The sequence below is a fragment of the Oncorhynchus masou genome, chromosome 32 (genome assembly GCF_036934945.1).
Source record: "Oncorhynchus masou masou isolate Uvic2021 chromosome 32, UVic_Omas_1.1, whole genome shotgun sequence".
NCBI lineage: Eukaryota > Metazoa > Chordata > Actinopteri > Salmoniformes > Salmonidae > Oncorhynchus > Oncorhynchus masou.
In genome coordinates, this window is record NC_088243.1 from 26,495,839 (window position 1) to 26,520,763 (window position 24,925).

Below are 24,925 nucleotides of genomic sequence, written 5' to 3' on the forward strand. Positions count from 1 at the left end.
CTGAATCATTTGTTTAGCAAATTAGTCATTTATAGTAGGTTTGCAATTTCGTAACACATAATACGAATTGTAATTTCGTAACATTTACGCAATGGGTGATGGACATTTATAAATTAATACATACCATATTACACTTAACATATAATACGAAATGGAGTGTCTCGGATTTACATAGGGAATAATATGAAATGCTCTGCGACCAGGTTGAAGAGGAGGGTCATGTGAAAAATATTTGTTCTATTGGGGACTCTAACCAAGTTGATTATTTACCTTTAGGCTCCCTACAGGTATAAATTAAAACTTAATTAGATATAACTTTTTCTAAACTACAAAATTGTTAGCCCAATGTAGGCCTAACTCAAAATATTTTGGGAGTAACCCAATTTAAAATGTTGAGATGAGACATTATATTTTTAGTTGAGCAAGACTAGCGGCCTCCAGGAGAAATGTGTACATGTTTTTAGGTGACAAAGTGCACATTATAGCAGGGAGGGGGGCATTTAACTCCAAACCAGCACGTCATCATGTTAGGCACCTGAGGGATTATTTATCAAACGTACATAAATGTCTTACTAAATTCCGTCAAGTGAAGATTCTAGGATTTGCTTGCCACACAAATGATTGGGATTTTATTAAACTATCGCACACAACATAAGCATGTTTTCATTGAAAAATCAGAACCATATTATAAATGTGTACTAGTGGATGAGCTCTACTCTGCCTGGAAAACGCCCATAATGATGATGTTTTAATCTTTTTGCAATTTACTTTTTCAAACAAAAAAAATGCATTTCGCCTATAGCAAGTGCCAAACACTGACCTGGCATTCTGCATGATTGATTATATATAGAAACAATTTAAAAGTAAATGCTACAGCCCATACTGTGCAAAATATGAATTGTTGTTCAATATTTTGTTTGTCAATAGATGTTTGTTTCAATCTCCTGTCATGGTATAGGCTCTGAGATTAAATAAACCTTGAACTATCTCACAGCAATACTGGAGACTACCCATACTGTCTAGCCTACCGGTCTATTTACTTTCTCGAGCATGCTTAGCTGAATGAGCGATGGATAGATAAATTGTAGCCTGATATTTGTTGTGTAGTGAGAATATAACAGTCATGTCAGAAAATATGATTTTGATGTAGGCCCTTAACAATAAAACTCAAAGAAACACATTAGGCTACAAACATGCTTTGCGATCTCCTTACCAATGGCAAATGCATGTTTTATCATAAGGCCAATGTTCAAATGTTTATATTAGCCTCTATTATAATTCCTGTCCACCAAACGTCTCAATTTCCCTCAAAATAACAATATTTGCTTGCAATACAATTCATCACTAGAAGTTGTGCATATCTGAGATTTGCGTCACGAAAAGTCACATGTATCGAAGTGGCGTGTTTTTACGGAGTCGCCGCGCTATAGGCTTTCACAGGCTCCCTTGTTTGAATTACATTCACATCCTGATCAAAGTTTCGTTTCATACACGGAAATGCATGAAAACGAAACAACTTTGATATTCAGATTCTGACCGGACAGAACAGGATAAATGGGCTGTAAAGTTTCATTTCACCACTGTGGAGGAAATGTTGATAAACTGAAACTGTTCGGTAGGGATGGGTAATGGGGAGAGGCTCATACGTATAGACGCTGGGCATATAAAACCGTTAGCATACAAAGAACATTTAGTCTGACGACATAGGTGGCTTCAGATGAATTCTTCACACTCCATGAAATGACTGAGGTAAATTGATCAATTTATGTATCTTAAATACAACAAATCTCTTATGATAATTTTCATTTACTTTTAGGTTATAATTATGACTAGGATACTTGAACATTGATTATTACATTTCTGAACTATAGTGACATTTTAGTTTTCTGTCTGATTAGTACAGTTATATTTGTCCTGACATATTATAACCCCGATTATTATAATTCATTCATTGGTTTCTGTAGAATCCTACGATGTGGAAGGATGAGTTTGAGTAAGAGAAAAACACGGTAAGAAGAATACTTTTACCAGTGTAATTATTTTAAACCAGTTGAAGTAGTTGCTTGGTGTGTGTGGAAATGTCAGTTATATTTTACCAGTTTATAGAATTTAAACCATTTATTCCGAATTTTAGTAGATAGAAGGTCGAGATGTAGAAGAATGAGTTTACATTTTCAACAATACTGTAAAAACTAAAATATCCAACTATTTCACTTCAACCTGTTTCTATTAAGACATTCATTTGGTGCAACAGCTCCCCCTTTCATTGATTACCTGAAGGACATCCTGCGGAGGTACCCTGATGGAGGACAGATATTAAAGGTGAGTTTGATTAATCAATCATCATCATGTCATCTGATCGCTCTGGAAAAGAGTGTCTGCTAAATCACCAACATGTAAACCTAACTTAAATATCATCACAGTCACTACATTTAAAGGAGAGGTGTGAGTATCTTGTTTTGTATAAGTCGGCCATAGACCAATTTACTATGCAAACGTTAGTTAAAGGCACCTACGTAAACATCCCTATCCTTATCTGTACTGTGACTATAGGAGCTGATCCAGAATGCGGATGATGCTGGGGCGTCGGAGGTTGTGTTCCTCCATGATGAGAGATGCTACGGCAGACAGAGCCTCAAGACTGAAGGCCTGGGGAAGTACCAAGGTACCGTTCTTTCATATTTGCGAAGATTGAAAATAAATAACATTGATGTTTGACAGTGGGTTTATGAAAGTGTTCTGATTTCATTTTAATAACCCCACATTAGACAGTAAATGTAGAAAGGGTTTCTACCACAACATCTGTGAAAAAAGGCATAAAACAGAAGGCAACATGCCCAGATTAATATCAGGTGCAGAACTGATTCCTGATCATCATACTGGAATGCAAAAATACAAGTAGTCACAGTATCAGGAAACATGCTTGCCCTGGCTCATGCAGGGCCACCAGCAAACGTGTGGTGAGCTGGCATTTTTCCAAAAATGTTAAAACCGGTGTGGCAATGCCCCATCACTTTTGATTTGGTTTCAAAACAAATATTGAAGTAAAAGCGTTGAAAAGAGGGATAAAACTTTGACTGTTGTCCTGTTTGAGAGCAGGTCCTGATCTGTATGAATGTTGTCGTGTCTGAGAGCAGGTCCTGATGTTTTACTCTGATAATCAGGCTGTGATACACAATTAATTGGTATTTACCGCCAGAAGCTAATGCTCGCAAAATCATGTAAATGTACAAGCCAGAATAACCAGGTTTCCATCCAACCATTTAATGCGGATGAATGACCTGGTGCATAAAAAAAGTCACTACAGACCTTATGGATTTGTCGACAAAATGTCTCAATGTTGACAAAATAAATACGTTAGACATGGTGGGATATTTTTTGAGGTCTGTGAAATACATGATGCAACAATTGCGGTGGGAATGCTTTCATGCGCAAATATTGGAGTCAAGCAATGATGTTGTAGCCATTGAGATAGATAGAGGACTAATCTTTATATCTGTTCCATCATGGCTTCTGTGACAGCATGGGCAATGTCATTGAAGCTATAAACCATAGGAATCCCCACCCATTTGACTACTTTAAAATGGTGAAAGCATGGTGGAAGCCCTCAAGAGTCCCACAGTGGAGGTGTCATAATACCCATAAAACCTAGCGATTAAACAGGGAAGTAGTTGAAATCATTTTTGATCCATTAACTTTTACAATAGGGGATTTTAGAAATACTTCAAATAAGGACTGTTTTGTGTAGGCTTGCCCTGAAGTGACGTTTTGATTACCGTGTAAATCTCTCTAGAACAAGGTGACCTTTATCAATATATTCACTGTATTTACCCCCCAAAAATGAAATGCTAATTAGCTGCTAATGTGGCTATCATGAAGAACTGCAAATGCCATGATGATCTGGATGAGATTGCCGAATCGAGGCAAAGGTAAGAATCTATGGATTAACTATCTAATGTTAGCTAAATGTAGTAATGAATAAATTGGCTACATTCCTAAAATTGACAATTCTGTAAACTGTCTTGTGCAAGTTTTAAATTGACAATTGACCAATTCGACACATTTTGGCAGACTTGATACAAAATATTGTGTAGTAATGTCAATGCTTCACTGGATCTGGGGCGGCAGGGTAGCCTAGTGGATAGAGCGTTGGACTAATAACCGGAAGGTTGCAAGTTCAAATCCCCGAGCTGACAAGGTACAAATCTGTCGTTCTTAACTGACTTGCCTAGTAAAATAAAGGTAAAATTAAAATTAAAAATTTCAAATCCCTGAGCTGACAAGGTACAAATCTGTCATTCTGCCCCTGAACAGGCAGTTAACCCAATGTTCCTAGGCTGTCATTGAAAATAAGAATTTGTTCTTAACTGATTTGCCTAGTTGCAAATGCATGCTTTTGCATGGCCGACGAGCATCACCACCCTGGACGGTTCCGACCTTGAATATGTGGACACCTATAAGTACCTAGGTGTCTGGCTAGACTGTAAACTCTCCTTCCAGACTCATATCAAACATCTCCAATCGAAAATCAAATCAAGAGTCGGCTTTCTATTCCGCAACAAAGCCTCCTTCACTCACGCCGCCAAACTTACCCTAGTAAAACTGACTATCCTACCGATCCTCGACTTCGGCGATGTCATCTACAAAATTGCCTCCAACACTCTACTCAGCAAACTGGATGCAGTTTATCACAGTGCCATCCGTTTTGTCACTAAAGCACCTTATACCACCCACCACTGCGACTTGTATGCTCTAGTCGGCTGGCCCTCGCTACATATTCGCCCTCGCTACACACACTGGCTCCAGGTCATCTACAAGTCCATGCTAGGTAAAGCTCCGCCTTATCTCAGTTCACTGGTCACGATGGCAACACCCATCCATAGCACGCGCTCCAGCAGGTGCATCTCACTGATCATCCCTAAAGCCAACACCTCATTTGGCCGCCTTTCGTTCCAGTACTCTGCTGCCTGTGACTGGAACGAATTGCAAAAATCCCTGAAGTTGGAGACTTTTATTTCCCTCACCAACTTCAAACATGTGCTATCTGAGTAGCTAACCGATCGCTGCAGCTGTACATAGTCTATTGGTAAATAGCCCACCCATTTTCACCTACCTCATCCCCACACTGTTTTTATTTACTTTTCTGCTCTTTTGCACACCAGTATCTCTACCTGTACATGACCATCTGATCATTTATCACTCCAGTGCTAATCTGCAAAATTGTAATTATTCGCCTACCTCCTCATGCCTTTTGCACACAATGTATATAGACTCGCCTTTTTTTGTACTGTGTTATTGACTTGTTAATTGTTTACTCCATGTGTAACTCTGTGTTGTCTGTTCACACTGCTAAGCTTTATCTTGGCCAGGTCGCAGTTGCAAATGAGAACTTGTTCTCAACTAGCCCACCTGGTTAAATAAAGGTGAAATAAATAAAAATAAAAAAATAGTTAAATAAAGGTAAAATAAAATAAAAAAATCAGTCTGAAACATTGCCATCTGGTGGCCAAAGTCTAAATTACACCTAAACTCCTATCTGATTGTAGATGGAACAAAAAAATATATAGAAAACGCATGTTTTTTTGTTTGTATTATCTTTTACCATATCTAATGTGTTATATTCTCCTACATTAATTTCACATTTCCACAAACTTCAAAGTGTTTCCTTTCAAATGGTATCAAAAATATCCATATCCTTGCTTCTGGTCCTGAGCTACCGGCAGTTAGATTTGGGTATTTTAAGTGGAAATTGAAAAAAAAGGTCGGATCCATTTAACAACAGCTGTTGCGCTATCTGTAATATTAAGGAAGTCTCAGGGTTTTGCTTGCCTGAGGTAGAGTACCTCATGATAAGATGTAGATTACACTATTTACCAAGAGAGTTTTCAACTATATTTTTTGTAGCTGTCTATTTACTGCAACAAACCGATGCAGACACTTAGGCCGCACTCAACGAGCTGTATAAAGCCATAAGCAAACAAGAGAATGATCACCCAGAAGCGGTGCTCCTAGTGGCTGGGGACTTTAATGCAGGAAAACTGAAATCTGTTTTACCTGTTTTACCTCATTTCTATGTGCAACCATAGGGGGGGAAAAACTCTAGACCACCTTTACTACAAAACAGAGATGCATACAAAGCTCTCATACTCCCTCCATTTGGCAAATCTGGCCATAAATTATATCCTCCTGATTCCTGCTTACAAGCAAAAACTCAAGCAGGATGTACCAGTTACTCGTTCAATACGGAAGTAGTCTGATGATGCTAAGGTACAGGACTGTTTTGCTAGCACAGACTAGAATATTTTCCCGGGATTCATCTGATGGCATTGATGAGTATACCACATCAGTCAACGGCTTCAAGATTTTGAGCATCGACGACGTAGTCCCCACAGTGACCGTAAACGTACATATCCCAACCAGAAGCCATGGATTATAGGCAACATCCGAACTGAACTAAAGGCTAGAGCTGCCACTTTCAAGGAGCAGGACGTTAATCCAGATGCTTATAAGAAATCCTGCTATGCCCTCGGACGAACCACCAAACAGGCAAAAGCGCCAATACAGGATTAAGATTAAAAACTACTACACCAGAAATGACGCTCGTCGTATGTGGCAGGGCTTGCAAATGTTAAACTATTAAATTATTAGATGAAGATCAGATCGAATGTTATGACCAATTTATGCAGAAAGCCAAGTAATTACAAAGGGTTCACATACTTTTTCTTGCCACTGTAGGTCCAAAAAGTTCCATAAGACTGCTAAACAGTTAATCAAATGGCTGCCTGGACTATTTGCATTGACCCCCTTTTCTATGCTGCTGCTACTTGCTGTTTATTATCTATGCATATTCACTTTACCCCTACCTACATGTACATATTACTTCAATTACCTCAAATAACCTGTACCCCCACACATTGACTCTGTATTGGTACCCCCTGCATAATGCCTCATTATTGTTATTTTATTGTTACTTTTTTCTTACTTTAGTTTATATGTTAATTTTTTTAGCAAATATTTTCTTTCTTTCTTAAAAAAAACATCTGCATTGTTGGTTAAAGGCTTGTCAGTAAGCATTTCATGGTAAGGTCCACACCTGTTGTATTTGGCGCATGTGACAAATACTATTTCATTTTCAAATCTGATAGTTAATAGAGCCGAATATATTGAGAAAAGTCACCTTGTCCGAGAGACATTTACATGGTTATCAAAATGTCACGCCAGGGTAAACTTACACGAAACACAGCCCTTATTTGAAGTGTTTCTAAAACCCCCTATGTGAAAAATGGTGGGAAAACGATTGGAACCATACCACTGTTGACTTTTAGGTTTTATGGGTATAATGACACCTCCACTGTGGGGCTCTATGGCACTGCCCATGCTAAAACTGTCTTTTGGCCACTAGAGGCCTCTATTATTCTCTATGGTTGTAGCCTACTTCCACCAAGACATGGAAAAGCATACAAAGTTCATATGCATATGGAATAAGTTATCATGAACATAACTTATTTAGAACTTAACTTATGGTGGGTAACTGCACGGTGACAAGCTTCATGCAAATTTCCCAAAAATATTGAGGGTAGGCTAGGCCCTATCATATGAATGATGCTGGTGACATGATGATCGGTTCTTGGCTGCCAATTAATTAAATTATCTTTATCCGTATCTCATCATATAAGCAAGTATGTTATTTATCACAAGTTTTTGTAACAAAAAAATGGTAGAGTTGAACATTTGATGGAAACACAAAAAACGTATTTAACATTTTTGGTACATGAAAGCGTAAGTGCAAAAGTGCTTTTATGTGCACTGTGTCATCAAGCTATTTTTTTCTATGCAGTTTTGAGAATATTCACATGAAAATCTGTCGCCAATTGGATGGAAACCTAGGAAATGTTGAATAAAAATTGCATTTAAACATACTTTATCGGTTGTCTGTGTGGTTTGTCCTTCAACTGCTCAAAAGCCACCAAGGTAAAGTTTGTTTAATATTGAATATTCAAGATTGCCTTGACAATGAATGCATGACAATGGTATTTTTGAATCAGGGGAGGATGGAGAACAATCTACACTTGTTTATTTTTAGAATTTTCAACGTTTAAAAAATATTAAATCTGAAAATTGTGTTAATTTGTTTTTTTTTATACATTTTTATTCAAGAGCACATAAAGAATATGTGCCATACATACACAACATATATTTGCTGTCTTTAATGAGGGTAATTACATTCACATGTTAAGGTTACATTTAGGCTGAATAGTGCAAATATTTCAAGAGTCTGAATAAGAATACAATTTGGATAAAGCCACAGAAAAACAACAGAAACAAACAAAAATAAATGACAGAATTAGACCAGTAAGATATGTCTGGAACTCTGACCAGACACCTTCATACCTATACTGTCTATGTTGCAAGATTTATGTAATTCTCTCCATGTCAGCAAGTTCCCCACATAGACCTAACCACATGTCTTTTGAGGGTGCATGTTCATTTTTCCAGCATTTTGTTTCACATTTCCTTGCTGCTGCTAAAAGATAAGCTATCACTTAAAGTGGAGAGGATTGGAGTGTATTCCTAGGAACAATACCTAGAAGGAGATGACATGGGTCTGGTTGAATAATAATACCTGTGATGTCCTGTATAACATGGAGAATTTCAGACCAAAAATACTGGATTTTTGGACATTCCCAAAATATGTAATAAAGTACCTATTCGTCCACACTGCCTCCAACACGTAGCGGATATTCCTTTTTTAATTTTATTAAGTTTATCAGGGCTCATAAAAAACAATGTAGTACTTTGAATTGAATCTCCCTTGTTCGGTTACATGTAGTGGCTTTATATAGTATATTCCATTTGACGCGGTCAAATGCCTTTTCAGCATCGAGAGATAGCATAACTGTGTGTTTGAGTTGGGTCTTAGACTAATTGATAATATTCAGAAGTCATCTTATATTCAACGTTGAGTGACGTCCTTTAATGAACCTCATTGATTTTACAGTCACAATTTGTACTTACTGATCTATGGGAACCACAGTCTTGTCGGTTCTTACCTGGCTTCTTTAACAGGGAACGGTTGCTTCTAACTCAAATATGCGGGCAGGCATAGTAACTCTCTCGTTCCAAAGCAGACTGTCCTAAACAGTAAGGGTTAAATGCTGGAAATGAAATGTAATCCAAAAGCATTGTCTAAATCAATAAATAATCAGCACATTTTAGGCTAATATTTTCAGTAACCTACACTTGGGTAGCCTATATGGAATTGCCATAAAACGTTGAAAAAAATGAATACAAATAAATCATCTTTACCCTATAGCCTACTAAAAGAGAAGGTGGGAATGAGGAAAGCAGGCTATTCTGTTTTTTCCAGATTAAATAATACCTTATCATCCCGACACACTGTAGGTCAAAGATTGATGAATTATTCCAGCATTAAACTCCCAATTATGAGCATAAATTCAAATAGTTTCAAGTCCTTAAGAAGAAGGGGTCGCTTCAATAGTCAGTGTGGACTGGACAATGTTCTGTGGTAGATTTGAGCTACTTCTTGGGCCTTGAGTTCTTCTGTCTCCCTCCTTCTGGGAGTTTTCCACATAGTGGGCATATTTTTTCAGACCCTGTCCTCGGTCTGGAAGGTGGTATAATCCCAATGAGGTGCAGGAAAGACATGGCATCTGGTACAGAATCAAAGATGTGGGTTGCTCTCATGGGTGAGGTGCAGCTTCGCAGGGAACATCAGAGAGTATGTGATGTTTTTTTAGAGATATAGATATGTGCTTGTCCTTGTAGAATAGTTCTCCGTTGGTTCTCAACAGCTGCATTATCTCCTGTTTCATTTCGAAGTTGAGAAGGCACACGATGATTGAGCTGGGCCTCTGTGTGTCCTTCGCTCCGAGCCTACTCTGGGCTGCAGGTGCCGTTCTGTGGGCTCTCTCCATGACCAAAGGTGTAGCAGTATCGATTTCCAAGACCTCCCTCAGCATCTTGTCCACAAATGTAGAAATTGTCTGCCCCTTTTCTGCATTGGTTTCGAGCCCAAACATTTGAATATTATTCCAACTGTACTTTTTTTTTTACAATACCTCTACTTGGCCCATCAGGTAGTTAATAGCCTGGTTTTGTTGTATTAGCTTTTTGTCATGTTCCTCTTTTTTTAAATCATTTTTCTCTAGAGTAGTCTTCATGCAATCGATAGAGGTTTGCATCTTGTCAAGTGAGGTGGCTGTTTCTCATTGAAATAACTTCAGTTTTGTCACGAGAGATGAACCTCCGCCATCTCTGTTTCGGCTGTGATGGCAGCATCTACCAACTCATGGAGTTGGGCTCAGTTAGCGACTTAAACACGGTGAACATAGCGGAGTATCTTCTCTTTGATGCCGTCTTTCATTTAAATACTTATCCTGACTCATTGCCATTCCGATTTAGAAGGTCAAATATGTACTTTTAACTCGTGAAGTTCAATAAAGGCCAAAATTGTCACAGAGCTTGATCAGCAAACAGCCTTTCCCCAGAATTCCATGCAGGATTCTCCAGAAAATATTATTTAAAAAAAGATGAACACAAAAAATTGTCTTTATTGTTCTCCACCCTCCTGATTCAGAATATACATTTTGTCATTGTCATGGCATGCTTGGTTCAATAGCAAGAGAAACCCGAATATCCAATATAATTTGACCTCTGTGCCAAACCAAACTATATACCTTTATTCAGATTCAGATGCAAATTTTGAGCAGCTGAAGGACAAACCACACAGATAAATCGGTAGAGTAAGTGTAAATGTAATTTTATTTAACATTGTGGCTTGTAAGGAACATTTACATGATTTATCAGGCATTAGCTTCAGGCTGTGTATACCAATGAATTGTATATTACAGCCTGATTAATTATACTACTGATGTGTATGAACGTTGTTGTGTCTGTGAGCAGGTCCTGCTCTGTATGCCTTCAACAATGCAGAGTTCGCAGCAGAGGACTGGCAGGGGATCCAGACCACCGGCAGGAGCGTCAAACGCAATGACCCAAATAAAGTTGGCAGGTTTGGGATCGGATTCAACTCTGTCTACCACATAACAGGTGAACCTCAGAGTATTATTATCACAATGAAAGAATCTAACCATGAACATGCGCTAGCTATATCACAAGGTCTGCTTGATATGCCAAAATCCATATCACAGCACATGGATCTATACCGGTATACTGTAAATGTAGTCATACTGCCCATTGCTACGTTTTAATTTCTCTTCATAGCCAGCTTTTCATTACATTACAGCATTTTATTCACACTCAGCAATATTGATCATTTCTAGATGTGCCATCCATATTCAGTTCCAAGTACTTGGGCTTCCTGGACCCCCAAGAGAAGCTATTTGGGGAGCGAATTGGAGGCTTCCGGTGGTCTCTGGAGGAAGAGGAAGACAAGGAAACTCTACTGAATCTGCAAGATCAGTTCCAACCATTCAGAGACGTTGTCAAACTAGTCAGTGGCCAAATGTGGAAGGATATCATCCAGGAGGAGAAGCACTTTAAAGGGACACTCTTTAGGTTTCCTTTACGCAGTGAGGCCTCTGAGATCTCAGACAACCTGTATGACTCCAATAAAGTAGTTCAGCTTTTCGACAGCTTCCTTGCGGATGCAGACATAAGCACTCTGTTCCTGAGGAATGTGTCATCAGTCTCCCTGCAGCACATCAACACAAAAGGGTTTGTTAATATCCGGCTTACAGTGACCTCAAGTCCCACAGTTGATCTGAGTCTGAAGACAAGGAACGAGTCAATCATTGATGGATCAACCTGCTTCAAAACCATCACCTCTACTTCCGAAGGCAAGAAGCAGACAAAGACCAAGTGGCTTGTGACAACATGCTGCATGAAAGAGGGAAATGTTCCAGAGCTAGATTTACTGGCCAAGAAGCTGAGTTTCCGCCCTCAAGTTGACTTGGCATTCCAGTGTAGCCAGGCAAGTGTCCTGACTGATGGCAGACTGAGTGTCTTCCTGCCCCTCCCAAACAATGACTCCAACAAGACTGGCTACCCGGTCCATGTGAACGCCTGCTTTGGCCTCACTGACAACAGGAGACACATCAAATGGCAGGAGGAAGACCAGAAGTATGATGAAGCTGCAAAGTGGAATGAGCTGCTGGTGAAGGAGGTCCTCCCTCACACATACCTCCTGATGCTGCAGGATGCCACCAACCTAGCCAAGAGCTCCACACTCCCCGTCTCATATGTGTACAACATCTGGCCAGACCTCAGTCAGACCAAACACAAAGACAAGTGGCATGGAATTGCTGAAGACATTCTACAACGTCTACTCAAACAGAATACTGCCATCTTCTCTCTAGCTGAAGACGAAAGACAGTTTGTTTCTCCCGCCGTGGCTGTGTGCCCATCCGACGACACCATGCCGCCTGAAATGATGACTGCCGTGACCAGGGCCTTGATTGCAGGTGGTGAAAAACTTGTCACCTTCCCAGATCGTGTCTTCAGAGCTGTCCAGCTGGCCTTCCCAGACCCGGACACACTGAAATGGGTGACTCCAGCTCTTGTAAGGGGTGTTCTCCGCAGAGGTGTTGTGTCTAATCTCTCCAACAATGACAAACTGTCTCTGCTGCAGTACATCTTGACTGATGAGAATTACCACGACCTCAGGGGTCTGAAGATGCTGCCTCTCAGTGACGGGACTTTCAAGACATTCACAAATGAAGAGAAGGACATCACTCTCATTGACAATGACACATTTCCAAGGTAAGTTCTTAATTGTCTTAGTCAGGTATGGAAATAAAGCTAGACAGGGCTAGTAGGAAATATGCCAGAAATGTGTCTTCTTAAATATCACACGGCATAGATTTTGGACCCTTCGCTCTCCGTCTGGGCTATTAGACGTTGTAGTCTTCTATCCTGGCTGGCCCATGCGAAAAATCCTTAAATTCCATCCCTGTATACATTATAGTATTTTTCATATGGATAATCCATTCCCTTTCTCCATGAATCATTTACAAGTAAGTATTCTCTTCATACAGAGTATTGCTGCCAGGTTGCAAAGACCTGTTTCTGCCTGATGATCTCAGCACCACTAGCATCCAACATTTGAAGCAACTAGCTGCAACAAGTAAGAGAATACATTGTACAATTATATTTAACAATGAAAGGTTTTGGATATCATGTAGAATTGCAAATACCTGCATGTTTGTCACATGGCTATTATTTTCATATCTCCATCTTTTTAGATATATTCAAAGTATTCAATGTAGATGTGGAAATTGTGGCTACATTTGCCAAGAAGACTCTCCCAAAGGACTGGAAACAGACAGGGCATGTCACCTGGGAGGTAGGGAGTGCTCAGCACCCACCATTGAAATGGCTCAGAGAGTTCTGGAAATGTCTCAACACTCACTGCGTAGATCTGAGACGTTTTGAAGGCATGCCACTGATACCCATCGAACCACTACACGATACTAGCCATTCTGTCATACTTGCAAGACTCCAACAGAATCCAACCATGATTTTTCAGAAAAGCACGCAATCCATCTTACCAGACAAAATAAAGGAAGTCATCCAGAAGGTTGGGGGAACAGTCGTTAACAGAGACAAATGCCTGAAACACCAAGATCTTGACTCGTACGTACTACCACCATCGCCACAGAACACTCTACAGGTGTTCATGAACTTAGCTGCTTGTCAGGTCATCAGTGGAATCAGGTCTGCTCCTTACCATGAGAAAGAGGAACTCAAAGCCTACTTCTCTACTCTGGATTCTCTCACAGTCCATGAGAGAGACCTGCTCTCAAAGATGCCTCTCTTCCAATCAATGGCCGGAGAATATGTTGCCACCCAATACAAGCAGGCAGTGGTTTTGGGTTCCACCCCAGCTCTCCCCTCAGAGCTCCCAATGCCGGATTCCATTGTCCGGTGTGCAACTGAGGCTGATCGCAGGCTCCTATTGTTGCTCAAGATTGATCTCTTGAATACTGCTCAGGTGGCCGTTCATTTGATTGATGGAGTTGAGAAGAAGTATTTCAAGAAACAAGAGAGAGAGGGAATTATGACCTGGATATTACAGCATGGCAGTATCCTCTTCTCACAGAATGGGACCTTGTACAAAAAATGCCAAGATTTGAGCTTTATCGAAATAGATGGAGAGCTGAAGAAGACCTCCAGTATTTTTGATCCAAACAATGAAGCCTTCAAAGTTCTTTTTGAAAGAGAATTCTTTCCTCCAGCAGTGTTCACAAATACTCCAGAGAAGCTTGACAGCTTAATACGTCTTGGATTGCAGACAAAGGAAACTGATGTCTCAGCAGACAACGTGTTGCATGTTGGCACCCATATTGATAAATCACATGTTCATTCACAAAAGGCTTTCAAAAAAGCAGAAGCACTTCAAAGACTATTGAATGGCAATGACCTGCTTTCCCAATTCTCACATCAGCAGCTGCAGCACCTATCACAGCTGCAGTGGGTCCCTTGTGAGAATCCTTACATCACGAAAGAAAATAATAGGGGGAAAGGTTTCTACAAGCTAGAGGAGATACGACATTCAGAGTACGATGGCATTGTAGGGCATGTCATGCCTCTTACAGGAGACTTTAGTCAGAAAGTAAGCAGCAAACTTGGTCTGCTACGCCTACCTCCTGCTGAGAAGGTTGTGGAGAATCTGTCAGCATTGGCAGCTGTGGCCAAGGCAATGACCGATCCAGATAAAGACGTGCAGTTTAAAACCAAGCTGCATAGCATTTACAAATACATGCAAGATCACATCTGTGAGGTCAGGGAAGTGATGAACAAAAGAGTCATACCTTGGCTGTGGGTACACAATCATTTTGTTTTTCCTCATGATGTAGTCTTGGACTACCCACCTGATTTGGATCTGAGCTCGTACATTGAGAAGGTGCTAGACGAATTTCTTCCATACAAAAAGTTGCTGACAGAGTTTGGAGTGAAGACATCACTCCCAGAGAAAGAAATAGAGGACATCCTTCATGACATTAAACAGACCATTGAAAAAAGGCCCCAATCTTTTGGAAAATCCTCAGAGCTGAAAGTGTCAATAGCCATTCTGAACTGGATGTGGAGAGAGAAGAAGAGAGTCAGGGACAATATCCCAGTGCCGGTCATGGCAGGGAGTCAGAGATTTACCCTGCAACCATTGTCAAAGACAGTGTTTTGTGATATAAGCAGGGATGGTCTGGAGGATCTACAGAATGACCAGGATGAGATTCATGTCATCCACGAGGAGATTCCACCGGCGACGGCACAGTGGCTGAACATCCCTTTCCTCAGCACCCGGATCCTGCGTCCAGAGTTCATTGGAATAGAACAGTGTGGGCAGTCGGAGCCCATAACTCTGAGGATTAAGAACATTCTGAAGGAGTATGACGAAGAAAATGACATCTTCAAAGAGCTAATTCAGAATGCAGAAGATGCTGGGGCAAACACCTGTAAGTTCATGGTGGATTTCAGGAACCACAAAGACCCTGCTGACAGCCTCATAGACCAAGGCATGGTTCTCTGTCAGGGACCGTGTCTCTGGGCCTTCAATAACGGGCTGTTCACAGAGGATGACTGGAAAAACATTCTCAAACTCGGATCTGCCTCAAAGGAAAACCAGGTTGAAAAAATAGGGAAATTTGGACTTGGATTTAATGCGGTGTACCATGTGACTGATATTCCCTCAATCCTCAGTGGCAACAAGCTTCTGATACTTGATCCAAATGTTACACACCTGCAAAAGCACATACAAAACAAAGCAACTCCTGGTATCAAGCTCAACTTGTCTCGGGAGCAGCTTCTGCACAGGTTTCCTGGTCAATTCAGACCATATGAGCGGATTTTTAATTGCAATCTTTCAAGAGACAGCACTCAGAAATTCTACCCGGGCACACTTATTAAACTACCTTTCAGAACACAAGAGGAGGCTGTCAAGTCAGAAATCAGCAGAAATGTGTATGACAGAGATGACATAGTGACATTTCAACAGGACCTGACAAACAACTCACAAACTCACCTCCTCTTTCTGAAGAACATCAACACGGTATCTCTTCAAAACCTTCCGTTTGATGCTTCCACTCCTCCTCAAGACGACCAGATAGAGAATATTTTCACTGCCACCAGAAAGGTTGTGAGCACAATCAATATTCCAGAGGACACTCCTCTAGGAATATTACAGAATGATGCTCTGAAATGTCTGATGAAGCGTGATGTGAAATGCCAAGAGGTCATTGACTGCCATAGAGCCAACATAGCTGAACTAACGCAACAACATTGTGATGGATCTGATGTCCAGTTTTGGCTCCTATACAATTGCTTTGGGACAAAGAATTCTTTACAAATGTTCCAGAGAGATAACAAGCAGGCAGTGCTCTCCTTGCCAATCGGAGGTGTTGCTGTACCTTTAAACAAAGAACTAAAGACAGGGAAATGGGTCCCTGGAGAAACCAACCTGGTTGGCCAGGCGTTCTGCTTCCTCCCTCTCTCTGTTGCCACAGGGCTCCCAGTGAACCTGAACGGATCCTTTGCTGTGACCTCTAATCGGAGAGGTCTGTGGGAGAGTGGAGTGAAATACGACTGGAATAGAGCTCTCCTTCAGGATGCTGTTACAACCGCATATGTCAGTACACTGCTAGTGTTGAAGAACATGTCAAGAAAGGGAACCCTTCAACGTTATCAGTACTATACCTTTTGGCCTAATGGAGAGAACGTGAACAAACCCTTCAAACCCTTGGTTGATACATTTTACTTGGTCGTCAGTCAGCACTTCTCTGGCAAACCTCTGAAGCTTTTCAGTGATGGGGAAAACTGGTGCTCAATGGACAAAGCCAGATTTCTGCACCCAACTATTCAAGAGGACAAAGCTGTTGGAGAGCTTGCAATGAAGGTGTGTCAAAGCAATTCAAACACATCTTATCTTGTTGTTCCTCTGCCTTTGTGGGTGAGACAGAGTTTCATACAGACCGGTTTAGATGAGATTCTCCAGCAGAGAACATTTGACTGGGAAGCATTTTACCAAGAAGTGGTATTCAACAACCTGAACAATATGGACCAGAAGAGTAGGAATGCTCTTGTGTTGCATGCTATTGACCTGAAGGACGATGCCATTGACAATCTACTAAGGAGCTACCCATGCATTCCTACAAAGAACAGTGGAAAACTTCAGTACATCAAAAATCTTGTGAATACTTCTGGAAAAGTGGCACACTTGTTTGAGCAAGAGGAAGGACGGTTCCTTGGTGGAACCAAAAATGACTTTCATTCCCCTAAAAGGATTCAACGTCTGTCAGAACTGGGGATGCTGAGTGACCAGCTCCCTTTGGAGGACATCACAGAAAGAGCAGTGACCATTGCCAAAATCTGGCAAAAAGACAAAGGCAAAGCATACAAGCATCTTCAGTGCATCCTGGAGCTGATGAGGGACTCCCTAAAGGATGAAGCCTCGCCTCACTGGGAGACTCTGAGAAACACCGTGTTCATTCCAGCATGTCCTCCAGTTATTACATACGCAGGGAAGGGTGGAGCAGTGAAGGATGGAATAGTCAGACTTCAAAAGCCTACTGACATTTACAGTGACAGATGTCGCCATCTAGTTGACATGACACAATCTGTGGTAGACTCTTTAAATCTGAAAATACACAGTGACGATGCAGTGCTATGCATACTGGGAGTTTGTGAAAGCCCATCACTCGAGACAGTGCTTCAGCAGCTACAGGAATCATCCAAGCACTCGGAAACATGTGACAAACAGACGCTCTTCAACACAGCCCATAATTGCTACAGCTTTTTGAACAAATGGCTGTATGATGAGAAGGAATTGACTGCCATTTTTGAGAGGGCACACTCATTCCCCTTTATCCTTGTTGAAGACAGGTTTGTAGATGTAAAGTCTGTGGCTAAAAATGAGGAATTTGATGCTAAACCTTATCTTCATGTGCTTCCAACTGCCTTCTCCAGTTTCAAGAATCTCTGGAAATGTCTATGCATCCAAAAGCAATTCACAGCAGAACAGTTTCATGGTGTACTGAAGAAACTCAGCCAAGCCTATGGCATCAGCCCACTTTCCAATAATGATCTAGAAATTTGTCTGACAGTAGTCCAAAGGGGATTATATGAGGCCAAAGATGAAAAACAGGATGACTGTCTCATACCTGATGAAATGTGTGTTTTGCAGCCATCTAACCAGCTGTATTTCAATGACAGCCCTTGGATGGAAGTGTCAGAAGATGTCACTTTGTGCCATGCAAAAATATCTCGTGCCGTTGCACTTCATTTCGGGGTGATCACAACAAGACATCACACACTGCTAAAGCATTCAGTAGAGAACTTCTCACCATTTGCTGAAGAGTTTGGACAACGTGAGAAACTGACAGTTCGCATTAAAAACATAATCTCAGCTTATCCCTCGAAGAAGGACATCCTGAAAGAACTCATCCAAAATGCTGATGATGCAGAGGCCACAGAAATTCACTTTGTTTGGGACAAAAGACAGCACAGCACAGAGAAAACATTTGGACAGAGATGGAATCCACTTCAGGGCCCGGCACTGTGTGTGTACAACAACCAGGTGTTTTCTCCTGCTGATCTGCAAGGTATTCAGCAGCTGGGAGAAGGTGGAAAGCACAACCTTCCAGGGAAAACCGGAAAATATGGACTTGGGTTTAACTCAGTCTACCACCTGACTGACTGTCCTTCGATCCTAACCGGTGACAAATGGCTCTGCATATCTGATCCCAATCTGAAGTATGTTGAAGCATCACGAGAATCACCAGGTGTCAAAATCTTATGGGAAGAGGAATGTAAGAACACCTTCATTGATGTTTACAATACATTTCTCCCAAAAGAATTCTCTCTTAAAGAAGGCACCATGTTTAGGTTGCCTATCAGGACTGGTGACATGGCAAAAACCTCAGAAATATCCGACAATGGGGTCAATGTCGAAGATATGGCAAAACTGTCCTCAGCTCTCTGTGAAGACCCTGAGGGATTGATAATGTTCTTGAAGAACATTAGGAAAATCCAGTTTCATGAAATCAACCCAGGCACAGGAAAGCTCAAGACTACTTTCTCGATTGAAAAAAGTATACATGAGAAGAGCATTGCAGAATGGGTTTCTTTTCAAAATCACGTACAACAGTCACTGCTGACCCACGGACAAACACCACAGGAAGCCATTTACAGTGTCAAGATTTCATCATCTGGTAAATGGCCAAGCCAGTGGATCATTGCAGAGCAGTTTGGCTCTTTTAAAGTAAACACTGATATGGAAGGACAGATTGGCAGAGTTCCCCAGGCAGCTTTGGCAGCATGTGTAAGCTCTCAGCCAAGAGAAAAAGGAAAAATTAGCAGCACAAGCTCTCTGCCTAAACAGGATGACTTCATTGGACAAGCATTCTGCTCCCTGCCCTTGCCTGGTAAAACTGGACTTCCAGTCCATGTCAACGGGAACTTTGAGGTAGATTCCTCCAGACGGGGTTTCTGGAAACAAGATGGGAAAAGTCTGAAGATAGATTGGAATGAGTCCCTGAAATTGAATGTCATCGCCCCATTGTATGCTAACCTTCTCAATTACATCCGTTGTGACCTAAAGAAAGTGAAAGTCAATTCCATACATCTTGATTCAGTCCTTGATAGCTCATACTTGTGTTTCTTCCCCACCATCTCCAAAGACACTGGCCAAGATTGGCATGAAATGATTCATGAAGTGTACAGGTCAGTCAATGACAGAAAACTTGACCTTATTCCAGTGCTACACGGCTCAACTCGACAAGTTCAACACAGGTCAATAACAGAGTACACTGTTGAGTGGTCTAGTGTGAGCAAGATGGAACCAAGTGATGCACCTCATTTGAGCAAAGAAAATAGATCTATTGTTTCTATTTTAGATGATCTTGGAATGCAGTTGGTTCCTTCATCCAGAAAAATGGTGGAAATATGGACCAGCTTCAAATCGGCTGGGATTGAAGTGAGAATAGTCAGTCCTTTGACAGTGGGTAACTACCTGAGGAAGAAACCACTGAATGATCCAACTCACACTGAAATGGATTTACCTCTACCCATTGGCCAGACTTTGATCAGAGACAAAGAGAGATGCTCCATTCTCTTGGAGTACTGTATCAAACATGTTGTAGTTAGTGAGGACAGTTCCAGTTCAGACAGTAGACTTAAAAAAGATGCTAACAGGAAGAGTTCCAGTTCAGTCACCGGACTTCCACTGCTTCTCACTCAAGATCAGATTCTTAGAGTGTTTGACCCTGACTCTCCCAAGCTTCTGTCAACATTTTACAGAATGTTCCATGGACATCATGAGGATTTTGCTGATTTCATAACCAACACCAAACATTTTCAGGTTCTACAAGATGGAAACTTTCTTAAAGAATTGACAATTCCAGTCGCAGCAAAGTATTTGAAACCTATACTTCTGCACCTCCTTCAAAACTGTGAAACCGATCCACACTGTAGGCTACATGTACCAGACCAGATAATACACTCATGGCTGACAGAACTATGGGAATTCTTTAGTTTTCACATACATGCTACAGCTTCAACAAATGGAGATGGTAACCAGGCTCTGATAGCCATCAAGGAGCTGTTCTCTGACTGCCCTATGTTGCCAGTTGTGTGCCCAAGACTAAACAACAAACATGTTCTACAAACAATGAGGAAGATGTCCAGTGTGATTCCATTTTCAAAAGAAGAAATTATATTAATTCTCATGAAACTTGGTCTCATGACACTGGACCTTACATTCTTCCAAGAAGTGAACAGGCATCTGCATCAATATCTACTCCCTGAGCTCATGAGGACAAGCGACAGCAGTGCTGTGTTAGACCAAGTCCACCAGCTGGATAATTCAGAATTTCAGCATCTTTCAGATGATGAGTTGAAGACACTTCAAAATGTCCTACAGTCTGGGATATGCTCATCGAAAAACAAACAGGACTACCAGAGAAAGCTCAAGTCATTGCCACTATTTGAAACCATACAGGGTGGACGGCAGCGTATTGATGGACCCAGAAATGTATACATCCTCAACACAGAGTTCAGGGAAAGGTTTCCAGATCTGTACATGGCAGATGACAACAACATTTTCCTGAAATACAACATTGTAAATGAGAGCTTGTCAAAATACCTGAGCATTAAGATATTAAGTGATTTGGAGTACTATGTCCAGTTCATTCTGCCTTTCCTGCACAAGCTAAACAACAACCAAGTGATCCACTCTGTCCAGCTGTTGTTGTCACTACAACTCAAACAGGACTATCAGCAGTACCATGACAAAATCATCTCTATAATGAAAAATGTGAAATTCATTCGGGACATCCATGGGAATCTGCAGATGGCCTCCTACTTCTTTGATGAGAATCAGATGTTGTACAAGGTGATGCTGCCACAAGAAAGATTTGTGCCAGAAAGCTTCTGGAATGAATTTCATAATAGAGTGAACACCATTTTCAAGAGTCAAGCAAGGAAACTGCTCAAAGAACTTGGAATGAAGTGCACTGTGTCAGATGAGGAAATGATTGAATTTGCTCATCAAATTGAATTGGATGCCAAAGGCACTGCCAGCCTCAAAGGGCTGAAACTGATGTCGTCTACATTGTTTGAAACTATTTTCAAAAGAAATGTCAAAAAGCTAGCACCAGACTTTCTGAAAACGATTGCTGACATCAAGTTTGTTTTTCCTGTGGAAATTCAAAAGAGGTTGTGCAACTACCACCAGTCATATGCAGGAAAGAGGACTGTAGTTTCAATCAGAGGTTGTCTGATTGAAAACGATGTCCTCCACCCATACCTAATTTGGACATCCATGCCAATACTGCACGTAGGAAACTGCAATGAAAAGCATATTCAAATGATTAGAGAAGCAGGTGCAGTTGACCAACCCCCTTCTGAACGTGTGACAGAGAACCTCAGAAACATCTGTCAGTCACCATGCCAAACTGCTGACTTGGTTCGAACACGAGCTGAAGTGTTCCGGACATCTTACACCTATCTACAAACAATAGAGTTTGACCCCAAGCCATTGACTGATCTCCCTGTGGTGCTTGTGGAGGAAGATTCTGCACTTGTAAAGAGCAAGCAAACAACTCTGATACTGCTTCATTGTATGGAGTTCAGGCCGTACTTGTACTGCACTCCTCCAAAGGATGTCAAGTTTGCAGAATTCTTCAAGAAAATTGGCGTCAAAGACGAGCCTACTGCAGAGCAGTACTGCAATGTTCTACAAGAAATCCATGCAGATTCCACCGACAAGCAGACCCTTCAGCCAAATCAGGAGAAAACTGTCAAGCGAGCTGTGGAGCAGCTTTTTCATCTGATCATCAAATTACAAGAAAATCAGGTGGCCTCAGAAATTCCCAAGACCTTGTATCTACCTTCAACCGATGGCAGACTGTACCCTTCAGCCTCACTGTATTTCAATGACACAGTCTTCAAGGTTAGCAGATTGGAGGGTGTCATTAAAGACAAGTTGAAACTCCTGGAGAAACTGAGCAATTGCCATTTAGAGAACGACATGTATGAACATTGTAAAATGATACAGTTGTTGCCCCTGGAGATACAACCAAAAATGCTCTCTCAGATTACAGTAGAGAATGTGGTGGAATCCAACATGCAACTGTGTGAGTACGGGGAGGGCTGCGAGTTCAGCGGATGGTTTGGGGCACACCTATCCTCAGCTCCCTTCATGCACGGTCTAGTGTGTCTCATCAGAGAGCAGTGTCAGGGCAAGATATCACAAGGCGATGCTGCCACCATGTGTCAGAAAACCTTTGGCGGCATTGAGATCACCTGCTGCAACAGCCTTGAAACAGTGCTTCAACTTGGCCAGGAGGTACTGAGTGACACCACTGCTGTCACACAGGTGTACGTAAAAAAGGGCCAGCAAGGTTGTACCTTCTACCTGAAACACAATGACGACCAGGCCCACAAAGTGAAGAGTGAGATCATCATGAGACTGACTAAAGAGATTAATGCCCTTCTTAATAACATTCTTGGCTCAAACCTCCTGCTAGTTCTAGGACACCTTCTTTCGTGTGATAGCATGAAGGACGTCAAGACAACTCTAGAACAGAATGGAATCCATGACAGTGCTGATACTGAGGACTCCATGAAAGGGCCACCGGAACCAGGAAGTCCTATTCCTGAAGAGTGGCATGATGCCCTGGACATGAACTTCCTCAACAACTATGAATCTGGGGAATATGTTGGCTTTCAGAATACGGCAGAGGAGGAGCATTGTTGCTATGCAGTTATAGTGGAACAGCTGTGTGTGCCATCTGGCCAATCAGGACAGAGTCCCTACAGATACAAAATACAGATTGGGAAAGATGAAGTCATAGAAGTCAGTGCCCTTGATCTCTACCAATTTAAACGGGAAAAGAAGCCTTTCTCATACTCTTCCACTAGAGCAACGTGCATGGAACTGGTACAGCTGGGAGAATCTGTGCAGCGGTCTTCATCCACAAAGGCCTCACCACAGTCTCTGGAAGAAGCCAAAAAGGAAATAGACAAATGTCTGGCAGAGATTTGGATTCTGTCTGCAGAGGAGCGGTTCAAGGCCATCAGACGCCTCTACCTGAGGTGGCACCCTGACAAAAACCCAGACTGCCAACAGCTAGCCACGGAGGCATTCAAGTATCTGAAAAACAGAATTGAGGATCTTGAAAACGGCAGGACAGGGAAACCATCCTCACACAGGACGGGGAACCCATCCTCACAGCAGTGGAACACAAATTTCAGAAACTTCTACAACCAGTGGAACCAAGAAGCTCATCGCCACCAGTGTGGGAGAGAGAGGTTCTACAGGGGACACAATACTAGATACAACTTCTGGACACATCATGGAAATGTACCACAACCCAACCGAGCAGAGGCTGAGCGCTGGCTGAGACAAGCACAGTGTGACCTAGCCGCTGCTGACAACGACACAGGAGGCAAGACCACAGAGTGGACTCTGTTCAAGGTACATCAGGCTGTGGAGAAGGCTCTGGTGGCAGCAGAGTACAAAAGACATGGAAATCATTGCAAAGACAGCTCCATCTCCAGCCTAGCTGAGCGGGTGTCTCACTACAGCCCCCAGTTAAACACTCTACCCAACATTGTGAGCAAACTGAAACAGCTGGGAGTCGACCCCAAGACCACTCAATACCCAAACTACCACCCATCACCACACATTCCCAATCAGATGTTCAAGTATGAGAACGAATCAGAGGTGCTGGACATGGCATCAAAGCTTCTGTGCAAAATAGAAATATATATTCATTGATTAAAGACATCGCTTACATACTGCAATTGGGCATTGATAGAAAACAAAAACATGACACTCAGTTAATTTAGAAATGCTAAAGGCTATTTCACTTGATTTAGAAATGCTACATGTAACTTTCATGTTGTGATCTTATGCTTTACTGAGAGTACGTTATACACATAGTGGTTCAATAATTCCTTTGAAGAATCAATTAAAAAGATAACCATATTGTTAAATGCTCACAAAAATACAGTAATGTTTTTCCACTTTTTTATTCTGAAGATATTGTTATAATAAATGTCAAAAATAAACATGATTTAATAAAGATAGATCATTCTCTCTCTGCATCCTCTCTGACACAATATTAGAGTTCAAGTACCTCAGAGATCATGCATTTCCAATTACAAGTAGTTTAAGGTTCAAAATAAAAAATAACATTTGGATTTCACTTTACTTGAGGGATATTGGTGAATTGCTGAGATGGTATTGACATCGTTAATACATTGTGGCAGACTGGGGGGTTTGGTCCAGACATTTACACAGATCAGACACAATTGTATTAGCTCTGTTTCAAGGGTGTTTATTAAATAACAAACAAAGAGAAAATAATAGGTCTCCTAAAACTCAAAATGTTACAAGGCATCATTTCATTTGTTTGCTCCATTGTCTTCAGGCAGAAACATGTTAGTC

At 41.3% G+C, this 24,925-nt stretch overlaps 1 protein-coding gene across 1 annotated transcript; it reads left to right on the forward strand.

The window, feature by feature from the left end:
* Positions 1-1,545: 1,545 nt before the first annotated feature.
* LOC135525798 (sacsin-like) lies at positions 1,546-24,574 on the forward strand. The gene is made up of 8 exons (XM_064953669.1): positions 1,546-1,749; positions 1,965-2,009; positions 2,235-2,322; positions 2,554-2,665; positions 10,924-11,070; positions 11,304-12,741; positions 13,017-13,105; positions 13,224-24,574. The coding sequence occupies exons 2-8, from the start codon at positions 1,984-1,986 to the stop codon at positions 24,251-24,253; spliced, it is 12,930 nt and encodes a 4,309-aa protein (XP_064809741.1). The 5' UTR covers positions 1,546-1,749; positions 1,965-1,983; the 3' UTR covers positions 24,254-24,574.
* Positions 24,575-24,925: the final 351 nt, after the last annotated feature.

Bases quoted from the DNA above. Each gene is read 5' to 3' on its own strand.
- LOC135525798 (XM_064953669.1), top strand. From the start codon at position 1,984: ATGAGTTTGAGTAAGAGAAAAACACG. The intron at 2,010-2,234 runs GTAAGAAGAATA...GTTTCTATTAAG, and splicing joins TTGAGTAAGAGAAAAACACG to ACATTCATTTGGTGCAACAG. The intron at 12,742-13,016 runs GTAAGTTCTTAA...CTCTTCATACAG, and splicing joins GACAATGACACATTTCCAAG to AGTATTGCTGCCAGGTTGCA.